The sequence below is a fragment of the Eucalyptus grandis genome, chromosome 1 (genome assembly GCF_016545825.1).
Source record: "Eucalyptus grandis isolate ANBG69807.140 chromosome 1, ASM1654582v1, whole genome shotgun sequence".
Lineage (NCBI taxonomy): Eukaryota > Viridiplantae > Streptophyta > Magnoliopsida > Myrtales > Myrtaceae > Eucalyptus > Eucalyptus grandis.
This window is the reverse complement of record NC_052612.1, coordinates 4,382,538-4,401,761: the sequence shown is the minus strand read 5'-3', so window position 1 is coordinate 4,401,761 and position 19,224 is coordinate 4,382,538. Positions and strand designations below refer to the sequence as shown.

General features: G+C 40.2%; 3 protein-coding genes across 3 annotated transcripts; all 3 read right to left on the bottom strand.

The window, feature by feature from the left end:
• Nucleotides 1-146: 146 nt before the first annotated feature.
• LOC120285997 (polygalacturonase-like) lies at nucleotides 147-2,133 on the bottom strand. Its single transcript, XM_039311317.1, has 4 exons — nucleotides 1,669-2,133; nucleotides 1,074-1,363; nucleotides 516-744; nucleotides 147-365 (listed from the first exon to the last, which is right to left on the bottom strand). Exons 1-4 carry the CDS (start codon nucleotides 2,131-2,133, stop codon nucleotides 147-149), a joined length of 1,203 nt encoding a protein of 400 aa, XP_039167251.1.
• Nucleotides 2,134-4,992: 2,859 nt separating this feature from the next.
• On the bottom strand, nucleotides 4,993-6,998 carry LOC104452592 (L-type lectin-domain containing receptor kinase IX.1). Its single transcript, XM_039311313.1, has 2 exons — nucleotides 5,732-6,998; nucleotides 4,993-5,591 (listed from the first exon to the last, which is right to left on the bottom strand). Exons 1-2 carry the CDS (start codon nucleotides 6,996-6,998, stop codon nucleotides 4,993-4,995), a joined length of 1,866 nt encoding a protein of 621 aa, XP_039167247.1.
• Nucleotides 6,999-11,184: 4,186 nt separating this feature from the next.
• LOC120292846 (L-type lectin-domain containing receptor kinase IX.1-like) lies at nucleotides 11,185-11,736 on the bottom strand. Its single transcript, XM_039311309.1, has one exon. It carries the CDS (start codon nucleotides 11,734-11,736, stop codon nucleotides 11,185-11,187), a length of 552 nt encoding a protein of 183 aa, XP_039167243.1.
• Between the last annotated feature and the right edge of the window lie 7,488 nt (nucleotides 11,737-19,224).

Here is a 19,224-nt window from a genome sequence, read left to right as displayed (position 1 = left end):
TTTTTTGTTTTGCAGTGGTTGCTTTTCCGATTGAACAATGGGCATTATGAAAGAAAAAAAAATGAAACGTGCTTATTTACATATAAACTAGCATGAAATTAAAAAAAAAAAAACTTCAACTCTTGACCGAAAGAAATTTATCAAATTCAGAAACAACTTCTCGGCACAACTATTCCTCTGCTGCTGCCTCCAGCATTCTTACAGTAAGAAGTGGCTTGTGCAGTAAGGTACTTGAGTTCTATGTTCTGTAATGCAATGCCTGAGCACGGATTTGTTGGGCTACAGACGAAGTTCATAGCAACTGGTGTGGCCGAGGTTCCTTTGATGTTCTTGTATGTAACTCGGCTAATCTTCACACCTGAATTCTGCAGAGAGAACCAAACGAGCAAAACGAAAGGAAATATAAGTCACGTGAGGTTGATGATGGTTTGTTCAGAATCGCGGTCAACCAAATTTCATCCAATACAAATGAAGATTTTCTTTGATGAAGATCTGCTGAAGGGTTAAGCAAGTACCTGATTAGGGCAATTTGTGTTGCTTGGACAGTAATTTTGGTCTATGATGATGGGGTTAAACACATTTTTCATGATGATGTTCCTGAAAGAAATGGTTCTAGCAAATCCAGTGCTTGGCTTTCCCCATGATTTGATCCTCACTCCATTCTGAGTTCCTGTGAAAACTGCACCTGTTACTGTCACATTCTCAACTCCTTCTTCATTCGCATTCTCTGCCAGACTTCCAACACTGCATTTTGTTTCGAATTCCGCACGTTATTTAGCGATATAGTTAATATAAAACAACAGGACAGTTAAAGAGAAATTTAGTGGATCAGTTGGGCTACTGATTTTGGGATTGGATAGTATGCAGTTACCCGAAGTCGCGAACACGAGAATATCGAACCACATTGTATAGAATACAGTAAATTAGAGATATCCTCAGTCCGTATGGAGGTCAACTATTATACGGAGAAATCAAATCTATGATAACACAAATAAAACCACTCCATACTGAAAACTTGACAGGAATCAAAAGTATATCAATCTCTTCAATTGTAAATGATTTTATTTGTGTACCTGATGCCGTGCCCGGGGCCACACGCAACACGCTGGATCCAGACATTCTTGGAGCCTGGACCAATGGAGATGCAGTCGTCACCGGTCATGAAGGAGGAGGAGGCAATGGTTACTCCAGTGGAAGAACTGATGTGGATGCCGTCAGTATTGGGGCTTTGCGATGGTGCTCTTATCTTCACGTTCTGGATAAGCACATTCACGCAGTTGTCAATCGCGATGTGAATATTCTGGCTGTTCATGGATGTTATGCCACTGATCACGACATTGCTCGACCCTTCCAACGATATTGACTGCCCAAAAAAAGACATGAAAACGAGCAATATGATTATCCTGTGTCATTTGGGCAGCTGATTGACTATAACTGCAATATGTCAAAAATCACCAAGCAGTTCAGGAGGTGGCTACCTTCACTTAGCCATATGATGATTGTCATTCGTCAAACAATGAGGCCGATATGTCAATCACGCTATGTACTAGCAAGCGCAACAGCCGAATAATAAAAGAAAAGAAACTCAATCGAAACGAAAATCGGTCACTATATAATATACACACGATGCATGCGCAAGTTAATCCTCACAAAGTTAGTAGAACTCACCCTAGCTCCCACGGGGCAACTCTTGCCAGAACTCTTGCAAGCCCAGTAACCAGAACCTCGTGCATTAAGAGTCCCTCCATGAACCGTAACCCTCGTTACCTTATTGAACAATATCCAATACCCCGAATTCCCCAAACTCCAGTAATTTGACGGAGCTATTAGAGTCCCCGCGATTAGAAACAAGATCCTATTCTTGCACGGTCCAGTGAACACCACCGGATTCAGCACGAAGTTTCCCTGCGGGACATAGACCGTGGCCGGCACGGCCGAGCCACAGGCCGACGACCACGCTCTTTGGAATGCCATGGTCGAGTCAGTCCTCCCGTCCGCCTTCGCCCCGTAGCTCAGCACATTATACGAGGCTGCTTCCGATTGTTTTAGAGATGTGGCCACAATGAGAAAGAATGATACTAAGAGAAGCCATGAATTTATGGAGCTATTAATCACGAGGAACGACTTTGCCATTTTCTTGGAGTTCTGATGGGAAGTGTCAACGACGGGTTGGAAGAAGAGGAGGAGGCTATATAAACCCTACGGCGTGGCATATTATAAGATGCGTCTTCACATGTTAACATGATAATTTCGCATTATTTTTATAAATTTCTATATTTCCGTTTTCTGTTGCATGTATATGATGAGTAGAATGCAAGTGAATTAGATGCTACGCTCACGTTATCACGTACTCGACGTAATTGCATGCGACGTACGGTGGTTCTGTGCTGTCTTTTCTTGCATATATTATGCTTTGAGGAAGTCCATGTGAGTGAGCTGTACCAAATAACATGGCTAGGACCAAGTTTGTGGCCCGAGCATCCACGGTCGAAGGCAAGAACGTACGCGAACTTGGAGAAGCACTTCATGGAGGAGACGTCCTATTAAGTTGCATATTGTTCAGGAATTACCATCACAAGGCGTCACAGATTATAAGTCAATAGACATGATGATGTCGAATACATTTTGTATCTTCAAGCTTCCATGCCTAGCACTTGATAAGAGGACAAAACTCCGGTATGCACCCGATACATGTTCGATGTGGGGATTTGCAGAAATCAAAGATATAGAAAGAAGTGAATCCCCATATACAGAAGAAGGGTTGAGAAATGGACATCGGCATGCTTGTCCTAGCACCGTACGAGAGTCAAGTGCGCCGTGGTTTGTTCTGGAAGTTTTAAGTCATCGGAGAACGATGGAGGACACGTGGTATTTCTGGTCCTGGAGACAAGGAAGACAACTGTGTTTTGTGGTTGCTTAGCATCGGAGGTTGCTTAGCGTCTGAGTTTCTTAATGCATGACATCGCCAGTGAATTTAATGCACATGTTCTGGTGTTCCTTTGACGATGAGTCACACAGAGATGAGCATACTTATGTGTAGTTAGACGTTCATGTCCATATAGAGGAAGGCCATGTGAGACCTGAAGAGACTCCGGAGAAGATTAAGGAGCGCGAATCTTTGCAACCGTACGGGCCACTACTTAAAATACAGCCTTTATTACATCAATATTTGCCTAACAAAACTTAAGACCAGATTGATCTCCGATTGATAGGGAAATAAAATTTATTTGTGGCTTATTTAATGCCAGAGCAACGTTCACATTGAAGGATTGAATGATTCGATTTGCTAATCAATTTGCACATAGATTTTCTTACCTAAAAGACAGCCCTTTTAGCTAAAAGGGAGTGATTAATCAAAGCAAGGAAACATCTTATCAACCTCAAAAATAGGATAAGACATGAGTTAAAGTCCGATTGGATGGCCTAAACATGAATTGTTTGCACTTGGAGGCGTGTGAAATCAAACCATTTGTTGTGTGTGTATTCCACAAAAATATTAGTCTTTTCCTCAACCGATACCTGAATAGATTGTAGTTGGCAGTCGTGAGACACAATTTTGACTTAAACAAATAGCCCGTGGTGGAACTGCCCACTCCGGAGGCACCGGTTCAGTTCCATAAAACTGGAATTAGTAAATTTCAATCCGGCTCTTAGTTCTAGGTGTAGAATCACTCACTCGAGTTTGATTAATTTTTTATTTAATTTTTAATTATTTTATTTCTTAAAACTATGTAAAAAAAAAAAAAAAAAAAAACCTAATCTATCTCCCATTTCAGAATTCACTCGCACAAATAGGCACGCACGGCTCCTATTTCACTTGCACACGTAAGGAAGATGACAAGAAAAAAATCAAAATACAACGGTGTTTGCTCATTCCAACCAAATTAAAAAAATCTTTGTAAAGCCTACAATGTTACACATAACGCATTGATTATAGAATGTCTTGATTATCAATAACATCTTCAATTGCGTCTTGAACATTGACAAATTAAAAAAAAAAAACTAAACATGCCACTAGTTCCTTGGCTTAATCAAGAACTAAACCGGACTGGTTGGTTTGGTCTAGTTTGGTTTTAGGAGGCATCCGTTTAGTTCCCAATTCCAGAAACAAGGAATCAGCCCCTCTGATTCGATTTTCAGTTCCTGCGCGGGAGTCAACCTCCTCTTTACAGCTCAATTCAAAACATTTTTTTAATGAGTGGCAAACCCTTAGAGTAACCCTTAAGAGATGCATTGATAGTCCCCGCTCTCCCTTTTACTTTAATAAAAAAATATGTTAATCAAACAGCCACAGTTTTTGAATCCGGATGGACCAGCCGGTTCAACTAGCTTGAACCGGTCGTTTTATCTAATCCAGTCAAACCAACCAAAACAATTGGTCTAGACTGAATTAAATTCAGTTGGACCGGTGTTTGGTTTCATTTCGGATAATCCGAGGCTCATGGTTATAGCTCAGATACTTACGATATCATATGGGCCACTTCTCAGCGAAAGCAAGAAAAAGCCCATTTTTGCCCATGCCAAACCATTTCATAATATGGAAATCCTTTTCCGACTATTATTACAGGAAAAATATTAAACACCATGCGGGGAACCAAGCCGGTTCATGCCTATGCTGGCAAAACGAATGAACTTTGAAGGATCAGTTCAATAGACAATATCCGAAGTATCGGAAATCTGAGAATGCCCATTCATGTCTACGCAAAGTAAGGCTTTACAATCTTTCATATCTGTCTGTATCATCTACTTCAAGCCACAAGCGGGAGAAAATATAAATTCCAAGTGTTGGACAATCCATTTTTCCCCAAAAGCTTCGGCAGTGAGGAGACGGGCTAACAATGCATTTATAACATAACGCCAACGACCAGAAAACAGAGTGAACAAAGAACAAGCAGAAATGGTCAATGCCCCGAGTCTTATTGAGGGGTAAAAGGACTGTGCATGAGGATGCATTTCACTGACACCCATGTTTGTCCTCTTCCATTCCATAATTCAACGTGTCGCTGTGTGACTTTGGGAGCCATGGTCCATGTTGCTTAATAGGGTCTGATTCCTGACTAGTGGTGATGGTTGACATAAAACGGGGGCCTCGTATACGGCGACTGGAAGCTCGGGCACAGGGACTTCTAGCTGAAGAAACCTGATAATTTGTCCTACTTTTGGCCTACTCTTGGGATCTGGATGCACACACCACATTCCCACCGTCATCAAGCATTCCATTTCCTTCCTATCGAAGCTTGAACCCAGCCTCTCGTCCGCTGCTTCAAGCATATTTCCAGTAAGGTGAAGCTGCCAAACCCACTTATACAATGGGACATGAAATTCTTCATCCTGATAGGTCCTCTTACCACAAGCAATCTCTAAAACCACGACCCCGAAACTGAAAATGTCAGATTCTCTAGTAGCCTTCCGTCCATTGAGATATTCTGGTGCTAGATAACCGTGTGTCCCCACCACATCAGTTGTTTGAGTCTTGAAACGAGGGTCGACCAGTTTAGATACTCCGAAGTCACCGAGCTTAGTGTTGAAATCCATGTCTAGCAATATGTTGGCTGCCTTTATATCTCTGTGAAGAACGCACTGCTCTAGTTCTTCATGAAGATAATTAAGGGCCAATGCCAGGCCTAGAACTATCTTGTACCTTACATCCCAAGGAAGAACTTTTCTAGTTCCAAAGAGATGATTATCAAGGCTACCATTAGGCATGTATTCATAAACGAGCAAAATTTACCTTCCTCTTGACACCATCCAATAAATTGCACCAGATTTCGATGTATCGTGCGGCTTAAGATCTTCACTTCATTGATGAAGACTTTCTTGGAATGTTCGGATTCCGTGAAGATTCTCTTGACAGCAACTTGGCGATCTAAACTGTTCACAACTCCTTTATAAACATGGCAAGACCCTCCTTGGCCGAGTCTACGATCCTGTGAGAAGCTATTTGTCGCTTCAACCAACTCTTGATATGAGAATTTGAGCGGCAATGCTCTTATCTCTTTCTCCATGTCAGTCAGAGCACAAAGCTGGTATTTTTTCCTCATTTTGATCGTAAATAGGCAAGACCCCGCCGAAATAATCAGCATTAGACTTGCTAAAGGAGTAGCGATAAATGTGAACAACCTATAGATGCTGTAGTGTGCCCACTTTACTGATGAACTGGTCGACGGGGGGCGTACAACATCCAAGTCCGAAGTAAACCCCCATGAATTGATGATGTGTCTCGCCTCAACGCTGCCACAAGAAGCTGAAATGCCAATTGCGACCGATTCAGGAAGAACTTGAGCAAGGTCGATATGGTAAGAAAGCGAGCAGCTTTTCTTGTCCAAAGAAACCGCGCCAGCAAACGACCAGAACACGCTAAGATTCTTGCTAGTAGAATTATAGGTCACCGCGACATCAGTTGCATTTCCTCTGCGTGATTCGGGATCCCAAAAGGAATGAACAGTTGAAGAGATGGAGTTTATGTTGACCCCTATGTGCCGCTCTGGAGGGTCAAATTTTAAGTTCACACAAGTATCAAACTCAACCATCACAATTCGGTTCCGAGGCCCATCATCGACTGTGCTGGCATTGAACAATCCGAGAAACGGACCAGCCGAGTTGGGTGGGATTGTAAAGCCAGCAGGAGCAAGAAAAAATGCCAGGCCATCGCTGTATTGGTTGCGATCGAAAGGTTCGATGGTGAAAGAAAAATGGGTAGAGAAGTTTGCTTGTCTCCCAGTAATAGAATCTCTAATATAGATGGGTTTCGAATACTGAATGCGGCCTACCTTATATTTCTGTTGGAGGCCGCGTTGTGGGGTGAGATTAATGGATCCAGACGCTACCGCAACCGCAACTCCTTCGTAGAGTATGTCATTTGAGTTCTCGTCAAAGCTACTTATATTGAACTGAACGGGACTGGCATAGGGGATAATAAGATAGCAGACAAGGGTGAAGACGATTAAGCGAGGGTGAAAAGAAAGACAAAAACAGTTCGCATGCTGCATGCTACGCATGGTTTGTGCAAGTGCAGGGACGAGGTTCGTGCTCGTTTGTCCATTGATCCAGATCGGTGCTATACCGGGGTGCTTTATAGTGGACCAAATGTTCCAAACAGCGGCTTGGACACGGTGAACAGGTCAACAATTCCTCCGCTGTTTCCGCTAAAGACTATATGGACAAGGGAGACTTTTGAAGCAATGACCCAATTTCTAGAAGTCTATGGTCAAGATATTTAGGGAAAAAAAAAAAACTTGGATGAATAGTCCAGAGAGTTGTAAAAAAAAAAAAAAACTATTAGAAAAGTACTGTGAAATGTGAAAGTCCATGCAAGTTTCTGTAGATCTCTTTTCCTTGAAGTGGGCGTGGAAGAGGGCTATAAACAGCCAACCCCTCCCCACTTGAGGGTCACGTCCAGCAGATGAAAACTAAGTCCTATGGACATGCCTTCATGATATAAAACTCCTCGTCCTCCTGTGCTCCCTCCGTTGCTTTCCACTATCTTCCATCTCCAATATAATAATAAAAGTCCTTGCTCCGTTGTTGCTTGATAAGTCTACGCGCCTACACTTGAACTCACTAAATCCCTCACTCAGTTACAAAACTAACCATTCTTCTACTTCCCAACGGTAGTATTAAGGCCACGTCTTCGGTTAGTATTGGTTGTTTATCCTAACCACTCTCTACTGAAATCACCCGTCCAAATATTCAACAACTAAATTATGGCCAACAATGCACCATCCTCATTTCCCATTCCTTTTTTCGATGAGAATAACTATAATTATTGGAGCATTAAAATGACTACCTTCTTGATGGCCCAAAAAAGGTTATGCGACTCCACAAGAAGGTGCAAGCATTTCGATAGAGCAATTACAAAAGGATGTAGGGGCATTATGTGTTATTCAATAATCACTCTTGGAAATGGTATTTCTGAGAATAATTGGAGCAAAGAAGGCATGACGGATATTACAAGAAGAATTTCAAAACTTAGTTAAGGTACATATTATTTGTCTTCAAACTTCAAGAGGAGAATTGAAAATTTATGAGACCATTCAAGAACATTTTGGAAGATTAAATGAACGAGTTAATCATATGAGAGCCCATGTTAGGATGTTACCCAAAAGAAGGAAAGAGGGGATCAAGGTGTGATGGGGCCAGTTGTTGGAGATGCCCAGCACAGACAGATCCGAGAGAGAGAGAGAGAGAGAGAGAGAGAGAGAGAGAGAGAGAGAGAGAGAGAGAGGGCAAAAGAAAAATGAATTACTGTGATTGTTCGTTCACGTCAAATTTTAGGAAGTAGATCATTGGCAATTAGAGGTAATTGCTTATGATGCATTTACCCAAAAAAGAGTGATGGCCTAGATTTGGAGGAGCTTGTCTCTAAAATCCGAAACTATTATTCGACCTCCCTCCACAGAGAGAGAGAGAGAGATTTGGAGGAGCTTGTCTCTAAAAATCCGAACCTATTATTCGACCTCCCTCCAGAGAGAGAGAGAGAGGAACACAAAAGAAAAATGGATAAGAGAGCGCAAGTTCGGATCGGCGAAAATGTATTCAGATTATGAATTGACCTCTCTAAGTCATAAATTTAAATTATCCATATCATAAATTTTAACCCTTCTCATATGCAAATCTATTAAACAATAAAAATAAGAAGTGATATGAAGAATGGAAATCAGATTCAATAATGCAGGAACATATAAAGTGACTAATTAGATAATCATGAAGAAATTGGAATTTCCATCTAAAGTTGTGTTAAAATAAATTTCAATCTGAAAGCTTACATGTATGTGTGTGTATATACATAAGGCCCTCTTGAGGATGAGTTCATGTTTTGGAGTGAAGGGTATAAGGGTCCTTTAATCAAAACTAGATCATTTATAGAGAAGGACAGTGAGAGATTTCTCTTTTAACGTGACAAGTTATGGTTATGTACATGCATCTTATGTACATGCATGTGTATCATATATGTAGCGCATTTAAGGTCCCAATATGATAGTCGTCAATAGAGAGAAAATGCACATCTAGTCTTGCAGTTTTAGTTTGTGAATTGATGACCAGACCCCATCTAGACAAGTAGTCCATGTCAACTTAGAAGCAAGAGCATCACCGTTACGGAGATTGCGGACAAGTCTGTGAAGTTTTTTGCGGGGCCGTTCTTAAATCAAGTCAAGTCTTTTGGGTCTGTGTCGTTATTCATATTAAGATATTTCTTGGTGTACTTTGCGTGTTTATAAAGACACCGTTCATTGTACGTTTTAATCTTAACGAGATTACTAATTTTAAAATGACAATGCTAACTGTCTTGTTGCCCGTAAGGACGATGGTACCATTCATCACGATATCACAGAGACACGGTAGAAGAGGTAGAAAGACTCAAGTTGTTGGAGAGATCTTAATTGGAATCGTTAAAAGTTATATGAATTGGGTAGGGGCATGGTAATCTGAGTGTGAGACAAATCAAGCCACAAAATTCACATGTTGGCTGACCATTTAGGCAAAGCCCCCAAAATGGAGGCATTGTAGAGAGAGATGCCATGGTCCTCCGCTTGTGTCCGCATCCACTGTGGAAATGTCGATTCAGTTGGGATTTGCCTTAAAAGTCGGGTAATTATTGCTAATATCCAATTACTATAGGCTAAACCCAGGTTATTTGGAGCGTGGATTGCTTGGGCATGAGGAGAAATGGGGATGCGGAACGTCTTCTGTCCCAAACGATAGGAGTGGACTTCTTTTAATTATGTAATTATTATAAGACATGATTTTATAGTTACAATAGAGATAATATAGGCAGTATAATATTTTTCTAACGTATCATGTAAAATTACTATATTAAATTATGTTTTAAATTACAAAAAATATTGGTATGAAAAATATATTTTGAATAAGTAATAAAGATTAATGTATTGGAACATCCAAAATGCTTATGTTAGTATATGAGTGTATTCTCATTTCATAGAATATCCATGCACCCGAGATTTCCGGGCCGTGTGAGAGGTGAATGCATGCATAAGGCATATTTAATAATTGTAGGAATCTAATCCGTCTCTTTGGGTTTCAGTTGAAATAAATAGAAGTCGGTGTACGACTCCAAGTCGAGTCAATGTTTACGACTTTTTGAAGTTCATGAAAATGAAAATCCCACTAAACTCCAAGTCAAAGTCAATGTTTATAACAATTCAAAATAATCACTTCCTCCATTTTTAGAGCTAGTCCAGTATTCTTTTTTTATTTTTGCTTTTGTGACGTAATAAGTCCAGTAAAGTCGTCATGCCTCACCATTAGTATCCCAATTGAAAAAAGTTAAAACCAGGAGGCATTTGCCTTTGCCTACTGCTATAAGCTTGTAACATCGACTCATATCGTATCATAATGAATTAGTCACTTGAAACATAAAAGCATGTCACAAAAACTTTGAGACTTTCGTGGTTGTTGAGAGAGCTTAAAGTTGTGTCTACTCAACAAATAAAGAGTCTTAAAATATTCTTACGAACTACACTCGTGGAGAGCTTAGAGTAACCCTTGAAGAGATAGATTGATAGTCCCACTCACCCCTTTACTTTAATCTAATAATATTTTAATCAAACAGCTAATGTTCTGAATCCGGATGGACCGGCCGAAGTAGTCAAGACCGAATTAAATTCAGTTGGACCGGTGTTCGCTTTCAATCGGCTAAGCCGGGACTCATAATCATAGCTCAAATACATATAATGGGTTACTTCTAAGCGAAAGCAAGAAAAAGCCCATTCTTTGCCCGTGCCATACCATTTCATAATGGGGAAATCCTTTCCCGACTTTTGTTACAGGAACAACATTAAACACCATGCGTGGGAACCACGCTGGTTCTTGCCTATGCTGGCAAAGCGAATGAACTTTGAAGGATTAGTTCAATAGATAATATCCGAAGTATCGGAAATCCGAGAATGCCCATTCATGTCTACGCAAAAATCTGCTGTACAATCTTTCAGATGTGGCTATATAATCAACTTCAAGCCACATAATGGGCAAGCAGGAGAAAATATAAATTCCAGGAGTTAGACAAACCATTTCCCACCAAAAGCTTGGGCAGTGAGGAGACGGGTTAACAATGCATTTATAACATAACACCAACGATCGGAACACAGAATGAACAAAAAACGAGCAGAAATGGTCAATGCCCCGAGTCTTATTGAGGGGTAAAAGGATTGTGCATGAGGAATCATTTCACTGACTCCCATGTTTGTCCTCCTCCATCCCAAAAATCAACGTGTTGCCGTGTGGCTTGGGGAGCCATGGTCCATCTTGCTCATCGGGAACAGATGCTTGAATTGAAGAAGAAGATAAAGAAGATCCTATCCTTAGCGGTGATGGCTGATATAAAGTTGGAGCCTCGAATGTGGCGAGTGGAAGCTCGGGCACAGGGACTTCTAGCTGGAGAAACCTGATAACTTCTCCTGCTTTCGGCCTTCTCCTGGGATCTGGATGCACGCACCATAGTCCCACCATCATCAAGCATTCCATTTCCTTCCTATCAAAGCTCGAACCCATCTTCTCGTCCGCTGCTTCAAGCATATTTCCAGCAAGGTAAAGCTGCCAGACCCACTTGTGCAGTGGGACATGAATTTCTTCATCCTGATAGGTCCTCTTACCGCAAGCGATTTCTAGAACCACGACCCCAAAGCTGAATATGTCAGACTCTCCAGTAGCCTTCCGTCCATTGAGATATTTTGGTGCCAAATAACCGTCTGTCCCCACCACATCGGTCGTTTGAGTCATGAATCGGGGTTGACGAGCTTAGATACTCCAAAGTCGCCAAGCTTAGTGTTGAAATCGACGTCTAGCAAGATGTTGGCAGCTTTTATATCTCTGTGAAGAACACATTGCTCTAGATCTACATGAAGATAATTAAGGGCCAATGCTAGGCCTAAAACTATCCTATTCCTTACATCCCAAGGAAGAACTTTTCGAGTTCCGAAAAGATGATTATCAAGGCTTCTATTAGGCATGTATTCATAAATGAGCAAAAATTCACCTTCTCCTTGACACCATCAAATGAATTGCACTAGATTTTGATGTATTGTGTGGCTTAATATCTTCATTTCATTGATGAAGACCTTCTCGGAATGTTTGGATTCCGTGAAGATTCTCTTGACAGCTGTTGACACCTATTTAAAAAAAAAAAACAAAAACAAAACAACAAAAAACAAAAAAACAAAAAATGCTTAAGAGTCGAGTTAGGCTGGATCTAACCTTGGCCTGACCCACTGCCCACCTCTCTTTCCCCTGCGGCCCAAGCCCTCTCCCTTTGGCCCAGCCCACGCCCTAGCTATCTTCCTCTTTTGGGTGTCCTTCACGCGCACCTGCAAGAGAAGAGACAGTAGAGCATAAAGTAGACGGCATTGCAGGGAGAGCAAAGGGCACCACAAAAAAAAAGAGGATCGAGAGAAAAACTGTGAGAAAGAGGAATCGGGAATGAAGGGAGTGGGAGAGAGGAAATGAGAGGAGAGGGGAGAACGGACCAAGACTACTGCCGCCGATGCTTCTTTGGGTCATTGCTACCACCATCAATGCGTCTCTAGGCCACCGCTATTGCCGCCAACGTGTCTCCTGTTGGAGAAATCTTCTTGAAGTGTTTTGAAGTTGACAAAACGTTTCTATCAGTCTAGTCTGAAGGCTTGCAGACTCGTTATTTAAAGTCTCGAAGACCTCGGACAGCCGGACTCAAGACTCAAAGTCTATCCTCATTGACAGTCTCTAATCCGTTGAAGAAAGGTTATCCATAACTGGATGTTTCGTTATGGATTTAACCTTATCATCCGGGAGAAGATCTCGTGGCTGGAAAAGACGTAATGAATCCTTTGATTGATCAAGATTGATTCGATGATTGAAGATTCGATGATTATCTAAATATTATTGGAAGGTTCTACTTATGGAAACCAAGGTCCTGATTGTATGGGCGAACAGGATTGATGGGCCATCAACACGTTCCTTTAATAGCCTGAACAATCTTCCTAATTGATTCCGTCCAACGGGTAGATTGGAGGAACTCCTTTGGTAAGTGCCAACGAGTATGATGGCATAAAGGAGTATATAAGGAAGATGGTCTTAGTTGTTCAAGGTGTGCGCGATAGAAGAATTCCAAAGTCGAAGCTCTTTTTGTTTAGACAATTCTTTTGAGCGAATACTTGTATACAAAAGAGAGTCTATATTTGTGAGAAACCTTGAGGAGGTGTGGTAGAACATCTACACTTTGTGGAATCAAGGCAAAGCTGTGCTGTAACTTCTCTTTTGATCATAGTGAAATCCAGCCGGTGGGCTGTCAGTGCGGAAGAGTGGACGTAGGCTTGGAATAAGCCGAACCACTATAAATCCTATGTTCAATTTTCTCTTCCTCACTCTCTCTACCTCGATCGTATTTCATTTTGTTAATCAAGAGAGAATTTCCTTTCTATCATATGCTAAGAATCGCTTCCGTATTTCGATAAATTGTTTGTGCATCTATTCACCCCCCTTTAGGTGTTTATACTAGTTATCTCAATTGGTATCAGAGCTCGTGTACTCACTTTGTTTGAAGTGTTTTACTTCAGAGTTAAAGATCCATGGCTAGTATGCTAGCACCAGGGCTGATGGAAGGGCAAAGCAATACCAGACCACCCTACTTTGATGGAAATGATTACAACATCTGGAAAACAAGATGAAAGCTTTCCTACGATCAAAGGATCCTCTGGAATGGGACGTTGTAGAAAAAGGAATTACTCCTACCACTGCATCAGTCTCTGAAAGAGGGAAAGAAACTGATGAGACCAGTGGAATGACTCAGGAAGAGATAGTCAAGAGACAAGCACTTGATGCAAAAGCAATTTACTCCTTATATTGTGCTTTGTCACCAACTAAATATAATAGAATATCTTCTTGTGTTACAACAAAAGAAGTTTGGGACAGATTGCATATCACCTATGAAGGAACAGACCGAGTGAAGGAAACAAGAATCAATATTCTTCTCGGTCAATACGAAGCCTTCAGAATGGAACCAGGAGAATCCATAACTGACATGTTTAGTCGTTTTACAGATATTGTGAATGGTCTTGAAAATCAAGGTCAACCAATTTCTGATCCCATGAAGGTAAACAAGCTCTTGCGTGGACTCTCCAAGGATTGGAATCACATAAAGACTTCGATAAGAGAGACGCAAAGAATTATGCCACTATCGTCGACGAGCGATTGGAACTCTTGATCTTATGAAGTGGAACGGATCAATGAAGATGAAGATCCAAAAGGTAAGAAATCCATTGCATTAAAATCAAATGATGATTCGATGATACAGATTCGAAGATGATATGGACGATGAGGAGCTTGCTCTCATGATAAGAAGATTCAGAAAACTGAATAGAAAAGGAAGAAGGTTCAACTCAAAGAAACAAAGCTTTCAAAGACAGCAGACCAAGTCTCGTTGATGATGAGGAACCAAATAAAGATGTAGTCTCGCTTTGAATGCAAGAAAAAGGGACACATCAGACCCAACTGTCCTCTTCGAAGAAGAAGAGAGGAAAAGCTGAAAAATTTCGAAAAGCTCTCAAAGCCGAAACACGGAGTGATACGAGTGTGAAGAAAGTGATAATGAATATGCCAATCTATGTCGATGGCACAATCGACTCAAACTCGAATCGACTCTAGATCGACTCGGGCACAGTGAACTTGAGGCAAGTAATTTTAAAATTCCTGTCAAAGTTTCTAAATACATTGATGAACTGTATTTTAGTCTTAAGACTTCTCTCAAAAGAATTTCCGAGCTGAAAAAGGAAAACTCAGCTCTAAAACAAAAGGAAAATGTTTTAGTAGAAAGAGTTAAAAGTCTAGACTTGACTGTTTCCACTCTTAAAGAAAATAAAGATAATCTTTTAAAAGAAAATGCTCTTTTAAAAACAGACTTATCAAATATTTCAAAGAAATTTTCAATAGGGTCTCGAGAAACTTGAAAAAATTCTTTCAGCTCAAAGACCTTACTTCAATAAGTCTAGTCTAGGTATGTCGCGAAACAATTCCATTGATTGATTTTCCTAAAGTAAAAGAAAGAATTAAGAAAAGACCCTCGAAAGAGGCCTACAAAAATCATTTCAAGAAAGTTTTTGTAAAACCTGTAGGTAGAAATGCTCTCAGATGTTCAAAGTGCAACAGTCCGGATCACTTTGAAAAAGAGTGTGCTATGGTATGGAAACCTGTTAAGGAAGTATGGGCTAATACTTGTTTATCTTACTAACACCAAAGGACCCAAGAAAATTTGGGTACCAAAGAAAGCTTGAGACTTTATTTTAAATGCAGGTCTCCGTCAAGAAACGGGTAAAGTGGTATCTTGACGGCGGATGCTCAAGACACATGACATGAGACTCAAATTGTTTTATAAAGTTTGCTCAAGTAAATGGTGGAAAAGTTTCATTTGGAGGAAACGTCAAAGGAAGTATTGTGGGATTTTGAACCGTGAAAATTGGAACTCTCACAATAAGTAATGTTTCCTTAATGGAAGGACTCAATTACAATCTTCTCAGCATTAGTCAATTGTGTGATACTGGTTTCAAGATCTTCTTTCAAGAAGGAACATGTTCGGAATCGGTAAAAGACTCTACTCGATCTTTCATGGGTCGAAGACATGGAAATATCTATCTTCCGGATGTGAAACCAAATGAATCGCAATGTCTTATCTCAATTCAAGATGAAGCAAGCTTATGGCACAAAAAGCTAGGTCATGTCAACATGAAGCAATTAGCCAAAATTTCATCAAAGCAGCTAGTTCGAGGTCTACCCAAATTGCCATACCAAAAGACTGATCCATGCACTCCATGTATTCTGGGAAAGCATGTAAGAAATTCATTTAAGCCAATAAATCATGTCTCTACTAATCATGTACTACAGTTGCTGCATATGGATCTCTTCGGACCAACCAGAACACAGAGTATTGGGGGTAAGAAATATTGCCTAGTAATTGTTGATGATTACTCCTGTTTTACTTGGGTATATTTCCTTGCAAGTAAGTCCGAAACCTTTTCGTATTTTGAAAAATTTGCTAAAAAGGTTCAAAATGAAAAAGGATGTGTTATCTAGTATAAGAACATATCACGGAGGTGAATTTGAAAATCAAGATTTTACAAAATTCTGTGATGAATCGGCTTTAAGCATGTGTTCTCCTCTCCATATACTCCTCAGCAAAATGGAGTTGTGGAAAGAAAGAAAGATCTCTTCAAGAAATGGCTAGAACTCTTTTAATTGAAAGTAAGATTTCTTCACGATTTTGGGCTGAAGTCTGTGTTTCAACAGCATGCTATATTATAAATAGAGTCTTCTTAAGACCTATTCTACAGAAAAGCCCTTATGAGTTATTCAAAGATAAGAAGCCTATTGTTTCATACTTTCATGTATTCGGTTGCAAATGTTTTTTATTGAAAAATGCAAAAGATCGAGTTGGTACGTTTGAAGAAAGATCAGATGAAGGTATCTTCCTTGGATATTCTACATCAAGCAAAGCCTACAGAGTCTATAACAAGAAGAGCCAGTTTGTGGAGGAGTCAATGAATGTCAAATTTCAAGACTCAACGTAAGATGAATCAAGTCAAACTCATCAAGAAGAGTCTGAACCTGCTCCAGACTCTCCAAAGTCTACAACTCAAGAAGCATCTCAGACTCTGGAAAACCAGCATCAGGTTGTTCATGAAGATCTAAATAAAGAGAGAGATCATCAACCAGATACATCAACAAGTAACTGGAAGCATAAGTCCAGTCATCCCAAAGATCTTATAATCGGCGAAATTAATGAAGGAATTCGCACCAAATCCAAAAGGCGAGAAGAGTCTAGTGCTGTGGCTCTCGTTTATGAAATTGAACCAAAGAGCATAGAAGAAGCTTTATCTGATGAAAGCTGGATTGAAGCTATGCAAGAAGAGCTCGCACAGTTCAACATTAATGATGTCTGGGAATTGACATCCAAACCAAAAGGTAAAACTGTTATTGGAGCTAAATGGGTGTTCAGAAACAAGATGAATGAGAAAGGAAAAGTCGTATGAAACAAAGCAAGACTCGTGGCCAAGGGATATACGCAAGAAGAAGGAATAGACTATGATGAGACTTACGCTCCAGTAGCAAGGTTAGAAGTTATTCGACTATTACTTGTGTTTGCTTGTTATAAGAATTTCAGGTTATTCCAAATAGACGTCAAAAGCGCCTTCCTAAATGGATTTATCCATGAGGAAGTTTATGTGGAACAACCACCAGGGTTTGAAGACCCAAAGAAGCCGGGCTCGGTCTTCGGGACCGAAAAAGGCTTTGTATGGTTTAAAGCAAGCACCTCGAGCTTGGTACGCCAGATTGAGTAAGTTTTTAATACAAAATGGTTTTGTCAAAGGTAAAGTAGATACGACTTTATTTATCAAAAAGGAAAACAAGAGTTTCTTACTTGTTCAAATATATGTGGATGACATTATTTTCGGATCCTCTAATGAAAATCTGTGCAAGAAATTTTCTAAGTCTATGCAGGATGAGTTTGAAATGAGTATGATGGGAGAGTTAACATTCTTTCTTGGTCTTCAAGTAAAACAATTGAAGGAATGAACTTTTATTTATCAAGAAAAATATGTTAATGATCTTGTCAAAAGGTTTGGACAGGAAAAGTGCAAAAAGATCGACATACCAATGTCAAGTTCTTTAAAGATAGACAAAGATGAAGAAGGGAAGAAAGTTGATCAAAAGTTGTACATGAGCATTATTGGATCACTTTTTATCTTACTACTTCTAGACCTGACATTTTGTTGAGTGTTTGCATCCGTGCTAGGTTTCAATCGGATCCTAGAGAATCTCATCTCGGTGCTGCGAAACGCATCATTAAATACGTTGCTTCATCATCAAGCATCGGTCTTTGGTATCTTAAGAAGGGAGACTTTAATCTTCTGGGGTATTCAGACGTAGATCTGGCCGGTTGCAGAGTTGATAGAAAGAGCACTTCGGGAACTTGCCAATTGCTTGGAAACAGGACAGTGTCTTGGTTTTCAAGGAAACAAAGCACTGTATCTCTTTCAACAACAGAAGCAGAGTATGTAGCTCTTGGAAGCTGTTGTTCGCAAATTTTATGGATAAAACAACAGCTAAGAGACTTTAAAATTGAAGACTCATGCACAGAGATTAATTGCGACAACACCAGCGCTATCAACCTCACCAAAAATCCAATTCTCCATTCAAGAGCAAAGCATATAGAGATTCGACATCACTTTATTAGAGACCATGTTCAAAATGGAGATATTTCAATTCAATTTATTGACTCAAAGAATCAACTAACGGATATATTCACAAAGCCTTTGGAGAAAAATCAATTTGAATCTATCCGTTCCAGACTCAACATTTTGAGGTATGAGGATATCAAAGTCTAAAGACTTTCAGACTCAGACTTATAAGACTTTATCTGAAAGACAGTCTTGGCACAACCGTCAGACTGTAAGTCTTTCTCTCTCTAAACTTATCTTGAAAAGATACGATCGTCAAACTGTGTTTTAATTGTTGCTATATTACATCGTTTCATTTTCAAAAAGGAAGTTATTTTTGAAATAGCTATTTTTGCGGAAAAAGACAGTTATTTTGAAAAGGCATTTTTTTATTTCCTTTGTGACGGTTCGTTTATTTCTCTTTTTAACCGATCGTGCACTGTCGATTCCTCTTCACTTCACTTTTGAAAACCCTAGAAAGCATCGATCCTCCATTCCCATTTGTCTTCTTTGTTTAATCTTCAAAAAGTTGTCATCTTTCCTGGGAAAGTCAAGCAAGGAATCTTCCAAAAGCGAGAAAGATGTCATCTTCAAGAAAGTCTTCGAGAATTGCAAGCGGGGACCACGGCGAATGAGTGAGGGGCCTACGCATTTCGATCTTGCGAGGAAGAAGTGAATCTAGAACAGCAAGCGAGCCCACAACATTCTCGGCAGCGTCATTCTCCACCATCTAGTCCTCAAGGCGTTGTTCATCAACATCAGGAAGAAATCATCGAGGATGCAGACCCCGTAAGAGTTCAAAAGCCTGCTTTTATTTACAAGCTATATCGTGCCTTAAAAGGAATTCGTACTCCTTTGAACTATGTTGATGACTTTCTTAAAGACAAATGATATATGAATGAATATATCTTTCGCGGAAAATGGAAAGATTGGGAATTGCTCGTAAAGGGGTGGTGAGGAAACCCTTGCGAATATCCCAAGTGATCCTTGTGATTGGGGGCCGGATCTGTAGATGGGAATGATG